Consider the following 7,087-nt stretch of genomic DNA (forward strand, 5'->3'; position numbering starts at 1 on the left):
AGAATGACTTGTGCAGTTGCATTTAGCTAAGTCGAGTTTTATAGCTTCAAGTTTCCGTCGTTTTCCCCGAGTTAGCTATAGCCTTTCGTTCCCAACAAGGGTGAATTGTTTAATTTAACTTCTTTAAGTTTAAATTGACTGGATATTCCATGCTTCACGTATTCAAAAGCCAAACATCAACCAAGACGAGTTCAGGCAGGCAACCAACAATTCAAGCTAGCCACATTAAATGATGTTTCCTTAGTGATGTTTAGATAGAAAAACGACTTTTGAATATGTTACAATGCCGCAAAAACGACGATCAAATAAACAGTCTGCTGTTGAATCTATTTAAATTGTCAATATGTAATGTTAAACAGTATCAAAAAACATTAAATTTTGATAAAACTCGACGAGATACATGGACATAAATTCCTAGCGAGGAAGAAAAACAAATCTGAAAAGGTCTGAAAATGTTCTAATCTTCCAAAAACATGCTTGAAAAACCTTGTTTTGTCAAATTCTAGAAGCAATCTTGAGAGTAAAGAAGATATGGATTATTGATCTTATCCAAGAAGATCTACTAAGTTATGAGATATTTGATGTTTATGAGCTTCTTCCAACATAAATTTATTCCATTTTTGGTGCACCATAACCAGTATAATTATCCCACTTTTATTATATACTGCAGTGGTATAGCGAGTGGTAGCAAATTAATAAAAAAGGTATGATAGAAATTATATCCACACATGTGTGATACCATTTTTGACCAATCACCTCGCAGAGTTTGCCATGTTTCGATGCTTGATGAGCCAAAGTTTATCGATATTAAGTCGAAACATCTTCGCATCTTCCTCGGCAATCTTTGTTAATCTTCGATAATCTTCGGAAATGTTCGGAAACATTGGTACGACGTTCGGACAACATTTTGAAAATCTTCGGAAATCTTCAAAAATGGTCGGAAATCTTCGTAAAATCGTCAAAAACATCGTAATTAGTAGGTTTAAATAAAAAAAACGGAATAATACATGGTTGCTTGGATATATGCAATTTATTTTCTCGTGTTCAAAACTTATATCTCACTCGTGAGCTATCGATTTGAACACTCGAAGATAAATTTCATATCTCTGCGCAAGCATGCATTATCCTCTATTTAAGTACCTCAAATTACCAATGTATACTAAAATGTTTAGACAACCTGTTGTGACACATGATAATTATGCAAGAAAAATAATGGAATGAATAATTCATTCATGAACAACCTCAAAATATCTAGTAAAACATCAGACTCCCTTGGAAACCTGAAGGAATTAAACTTACAATTTAATCAGTATCATCCCACCACGGTGTAAAGAGATACCTGCGTAGGGGTAATTACTGATTTAACTCACGCAACTTACACGGCTGTACTCAGGAAATAACGAACACTGCAGGTGCTCAACAGTCCAAGTCCAAGAGACATTAGTTGGCTCTACGCTTAAAATACTGAAAAGGTTAGTTAAACTTGATTGCTCACTGTATTTTTTTAAGAACCCTTTGATATGTTACAACAGAGGGAAGATAAGAAGGTGAGAAACTGCGCCTCGTTGGGTTTTCTTGCCGCGGCCACCAATTTGTATGCTCTAATTCTACAAGAAACTAGTAAGATTGTATCATAAAAACCAAATTCCTCCGCCCCATATATGTGTATTAAGTGCAAAATATTAGGGCAGCTAACAAGACGTGTACTAATAGTTTTGCTCTTTATCTTGCTTTAGCAACAGTCGGGGCAGCAAACTAAATAAAACAAGGTGTATTCTATTCCTTTAAAGGAACAAATAACAGTTTATTGCAAATTTAAGAAATGCTTATTTATCGCCTCGCGTTTTCAGTGGTTCCTCCTTCCAAAAGCACAAAGATGAATCTTCGGTAGTTTTAATAAATATACTTTACTCATGAGCAGCAGTATAGCACCAGTATAGCAGCCGTGTCACAGTTTCTTTAATGTTCCAATTTCTAGAAATGGAACAGACTCACTTAACTTTACGTATGAAACCTTTTTGTTAACTAAGTTAAAGCATTTTGCTAAAAGGCCATGGAAAAATAACTTGATACGAACAGAAAGCGTCTTTAGTAGACAAGTCACAAGCCAATTAGAACAAGATCAACACATATTTTGTACATTTTCTTCATAAACTGATTTAGCTCTTCTGAACTTTGAAAAGCTAGGAAAACTAAGCTTAATGATTTAGTCCTTGTTTTAGAATCCGGAGTGAGCAGATGTTTTCAGTATTGAAAAAATAAATTGAATATTGGATCATTTAACTGTCATCCTTGAACACTAAAATTAAAAGTTGTCACAAACAGCTTCGTTCAATTTGCGACTCCTGACGTAATTTTGAAGCTAAAAACATTCTCATTTTTTAAGGAAAACTTTTACCGTTGCATAGTGTTTATTCATAGTTTATTCTACGAACGCAATTTTTTTTCTTTAATACTCACATACCAGCCATTTATTTTCAAACCACTGAACGTATAAGATATACTGAACAAGTATTATTATGCCCACACTAATTGATTTCTTGGTGGTGAGAAGTGTTATTAAGCAACCTACCAAAACAAACATACCCACTAACCAATTTACCACGCACTAATTAATAAATGCTCGAAGCTGGAAGAGTATTTAAAAAAAGCCAACACAATAGCTACAATGCATCACATTTACCATGCATCGCTGAACCATTTTTCAAAGCGCGAGTAGTGTGCAAAAGAGACTTGCTTCGGAAAGCGATTTCAAAGAAGAAAAATGCCTCACTTTCAAATATTCCCAGCTTCGCCGCTTGTTGCTTGTGAGAAGCAGGTGAATCAAAACGACAATTTAAACATCACATATTCAAAAGCTGAAAACTGACCAAGACGAGTTCAGGCAACCAACAGGCCTGCCACAGTTAGTTGGCGATGTTAAGAGCCCCAAAACTAAGTATCAAAGATACTGCGGTTTAATTTATTTAAGTCTCCCAAATTTATAAAGTTAAACAGTAACTAAACAGAACTCAACATTCTTATGACTCGATTAGTGACACAAAGACATGGTTTTAAGGTCAAATTATAAGTTCCTGGCGATGTGGGACAACAAAACTAAAAATGTAATATATATTTTTTCAAAAACATGTTTGCAGAAACCTGCTGTGTCAAATTCAGATGCTAACTGTAGAATGACAGGGAATGAATAATTTATCGTTTACAAAAAGACCTCATTAGATATCAGAAGTCCATGGACTTCTTCCAATGTAAATAATATTATATTTTAGCACACCGTGACAAATGATAAAGGAAATGAAGAACAACCTGATTGTTGTTCATCTAAGAACAACCTGATTATACTAAGACATCAGGCTCCCATGAAAAACAGGACGACCTAAACAAGAATAGATTGGAACAACATCATTCCACCACGATACAAGGGGATAGCTGTTTAGAGGTGAATACTGAATTATCACGCACGGCCGGGGTTATACTGTTACGTTATTAACAGAAAATAACAGGCTCGTCATGTGAAGTAACTTAGATAAGCTTAAGTCGAAGAGGCATTCTTTCGATCTACGTTGAAAATTCAGCAGGCTTATTTTACCCAGGTTATACAAATCTGATTACTTGTACAGTGTACAGTGAAATCCCGATTTCTCGAACTTCCAAGGGAAATGAAAAATTGGTTCGAGAAATTGAGAGTAAAATGCAGTGTTCGACTCTGGAAAGGGAATTTATTGTTGGTTCGAGTTAGCGGGAGTTTTAAAAAAATAAAGGCTTCGAGAAATCGGAATCCCACTGTATTTGTAAAGACTGGATTTTCATGAACCTTTAATGTGTTACAATAAGGGAAAAATATGAAAGTGACGCCTGCAGGTTTTTCTTGCCGCAACCACCAATTTGTATGCTTTAAAACTACAAGAAACCATAATTACACTACACAATCCAAAATTCCGTAAATCCGTAATTGATTTAACGTGCAGAATATTTCAGCGTCTAACAAGTCGTGTACTTGTAGTTTCCCTGTTTATCTTCCTTTGCTACCCTAACATAAAGCGCAGCAAAACTAAGTAAAGTAAGGTGTATATTACACGTTTTTAACTTACCAGCTTACCAGGCTATTATAGTCTGCTACGGGCTATTATAAGCATAACAAATGATAATACTTGTCTTCAGTAGCGGAATATATATATATCTTTTTAATTATTTTGTAGAAAGTACCATAAATGCCTCGCAAACAGATTTTCGTTATCGCCGTGCTGTTAAAGGTGTCTGTAATGTTTTGCAACATCTCCAGCCAGCAATGCGGAATTGACACTTACTCCATCTATCAAATGATGCTTAAGGGCCACACCTTTCAGACGTTCAAGGCTCTGCCGCTTTCACTCGACTGCAGAGAGGCTTGCAACTCTGATGTCAGATGCCAAAGTTACAACTACGTTTTTTTCAAAGACATATGCGAGTTGAATAACAGGACTAAGGAGGCCAGACCAGAGGATTTTGTTAAGGACAACGACAGATATTACATGAGGAAGGCCCCAAACAGAGGTAATACAACTTTCAAATTGTTATAATAACTTATTTTCAGCTAACGTTATTGACTAAAACATGTTACACCATTTTTTCTGTTGTTGTTGTTGCTGTAAGTAATGTTACGATAATATATATTAATTTTGGAAAGTAAAGACTTAAAACGGTCTTAATGTAATTCATCAAAATTTAATCAAATGTTTGTTGCTTTGTAAATGACCGAATTCTAATAAGATTATTTCTTCTAATTCCAGTGCCCCTCGGTTCTATTCCCGAGCTGCCTGCTGATTCGTGTAACGAGATCAAGGCGAGCGAAGGAGGACAAGCGATCAGCGGTGATTACTGGTTGTATTCTAAGATCTCAGGAAACTCCATTCTTGCTCGCTGTGACATGAAAACAGGAGGTATGGCAACTAATAATATAAAAGTGGCCCATACCGCCAGAGCTCTTTCCGGTTTCTATAAGATAAAGGGACTAGCTAGGAGTATTTCTACTCTCCCTCGATGGGATACTGGTCCATCGCAGGGTTACCCCAGCATTATTTCACCGGTACCCATTAAAATAAACACCTGAGTGGAAAGAGGCGCTATGAGAGTAAAGTGTCCTGCCCAAGAACACAACACAATGAGCCGGCCAGGGTTCGAACCCAGACCGCTCAATCCAAAGTCCAGCACGCCTCCCGCGAGAAACTAATGTTACAAAATATATCAAAATATAAAAAAATCAGTAAAAAGTATTTTAATTAACTTAACCAAATATTCTTCACAGCACAAGTGTTACAATTATTTTTGTAAAATGTTTCCATTTTCGAAACATGTATAGAAAATTGAAAAGCGTTGTTGTGATTTAAAAATAATTTAACTTAACTTTCCTTTAACTTTTCTTGGCTGCAGTTGCCTACAACTGTAACAATGGATCATGCTACGCACCTTTCGCAGACGAAAAAGAATGGAAAAACGCGAACACATCCTGCAAAGGTAACGGTGCTCAGTTGGTGAAGATAGAATCCGCTGACGAAAACGATTTCATTAAGCGTCTTATTGGCGAAGTGGATTACTGGATTGGACTAACGGATGTTGACACTGAAAATAAGTTCAAGTGGTCTGACGGAAGTGAATTGACTGGGTACATCAATTGGATGTCTGGTGCTCCAAATAATTACAATAACCAGGATTGTATTGCAATAGTAAAAGGAAATTTCTACGGTGCGGTTCGTGATGGAGAGTGGCACGACGACAAATGCTCCAACGTGAAAGGGTATATTTGCGAGAAGTAATCAAGTTACAATAACACAAAAAACGTAAAAACAAGCAGGAAAACGTACATTTCATTTTTAGTATCTTTACAAAATTAAAGGGCTATGTCACGACGTATTTATTATAACATCTTTGCAATGCACAACATTACAATCAAATCCAATTACCTTAGAGTTTAGTTCTCTACTTTTCACGTTTGTAGTAGCTTATGCAGATCAGGTTACTGTTGTTTTACGTGAATTAATCGCTTTTCACTTTTCACTTTGTATATTAAATTGTACAAAATAGACTGGATAAAACTATTTTATTTGATTGCTTTCAACGTCCATATTTCCATCTTTCATCGTTTTTGTAACCATAGTTCGTTTTTGATAGTAGTCCAGGTAGTTATTGCTTTACGAAATTCCGTGTCTGGAACCGACCACGTTTTTGTGGTAACCAAGTAAATTTAGCATTTGAGATGATATGTTTCATTGCTCAAAGATCTGTTTTAATCGCTTGTTGTAACAAAGTTTGTTTAAAGTTGCCCTTATATACAGAGGATATATCTACGGTTCTACCGTAAACATGAGCAATGCCAGTGTTTTAAGCCAATCCATATATACTTGACGTTGTAGTAAGTTTTATACAGTAAAGTTTTATAAGATAATATTGGTTTTGTGTTTCACTGTACTTATACCTAATCGTACCTTTTTGGTACGCTTCGGCTGCATATCAGGCGAGTTTGGTCGAGCCATGGTTCGTATTTTGGCGAGTTTGGTCGAGCCAAAATACCCATGGCGAGACCAAACGAGCCTGATATGCATCCGAAGCGTACCAAAAAGGTACGATTAGGTATTTACCGTACCCAAATTCAGCAAAAAATCCGGTTATATTTATCGCTCTGTTGAAGCCATGCTTGCAAGGTACGAACTGCAAATTGTCTCAATTGTGTTGACTTGGTCTTCAACACTTTTACCAAGTTCTTCTTCTTCTTTTTTTTCCACTCGTTTGTTTAGAGTTTCATTCTATAATTTTCAAAATCAAAATATAGCGAAAATTTTGGAAATTCTAACTCCATTTTTTCAGTCTGAATGTCTCGTCGGCAAACATCGCGAAATTGGCGAGCGCGCTCAAGTTTAGTTTTGGCGGGAAAGTTTTTCTCTTTTTACGACCGCTAAACCCCGCTAAATTTAAATTACGGAGTTCTATTTTCTTGGTAAAACCTCTTTTCAATTCATCGTAACTACAGTAACACTACTTTACTTCAAAGTGACCGTGATATGGTGGCATATCAGGTCAGTGACTTGATATCGTAGAATATCAGGACAGTAGA

General features: G+C 36.1%; 1 protein-coding gene across 1 annotated transcript; it reads left to right on the top strand.

Annotated features, from left to right (window-relative positions):
* The first annotated feature begins 1,388 nt into the window (after positions 1-1,388).
* On the top strand, positions 1,389-5,792 carry LOC144663077 (brevican core protein-like). The gene is made up of 4 exons (XM_078524014.1): positions 1,389-1,472; positions 4,200-4,533; positions 4,770-4,919; positions 5,410-5,792. Exons 2-4 carry the CDS (start codon positions 4,212-4,214, stop codon positions 5,790-5,792), a joined length of 855 nt encoding a protein of 284 aa, XP_078380140.1. The 5' UTR covers positions 1,389-1,472; positions 4,200-4,211.
* The last annotated feature ends 1,295 nt before the right edge of the window (positions 5,793-7,087 follow it).

The sequence above is a fragment of the Oculina patagonica genome, chromosome 8 (genome assembly GCF_052425735.1).
Source record: "Oculina patagonica isolate OP01 chromosome 8, crgOcupat, whole genome shotgun sequence".
NCBI classification, from domain to species: domain Eukaryota; kingdom Metazoa; phylum Cnidaria; class Anthozoa; order Scleractinia; family Oculinidae; genus Oculina; species Oculina patagonica.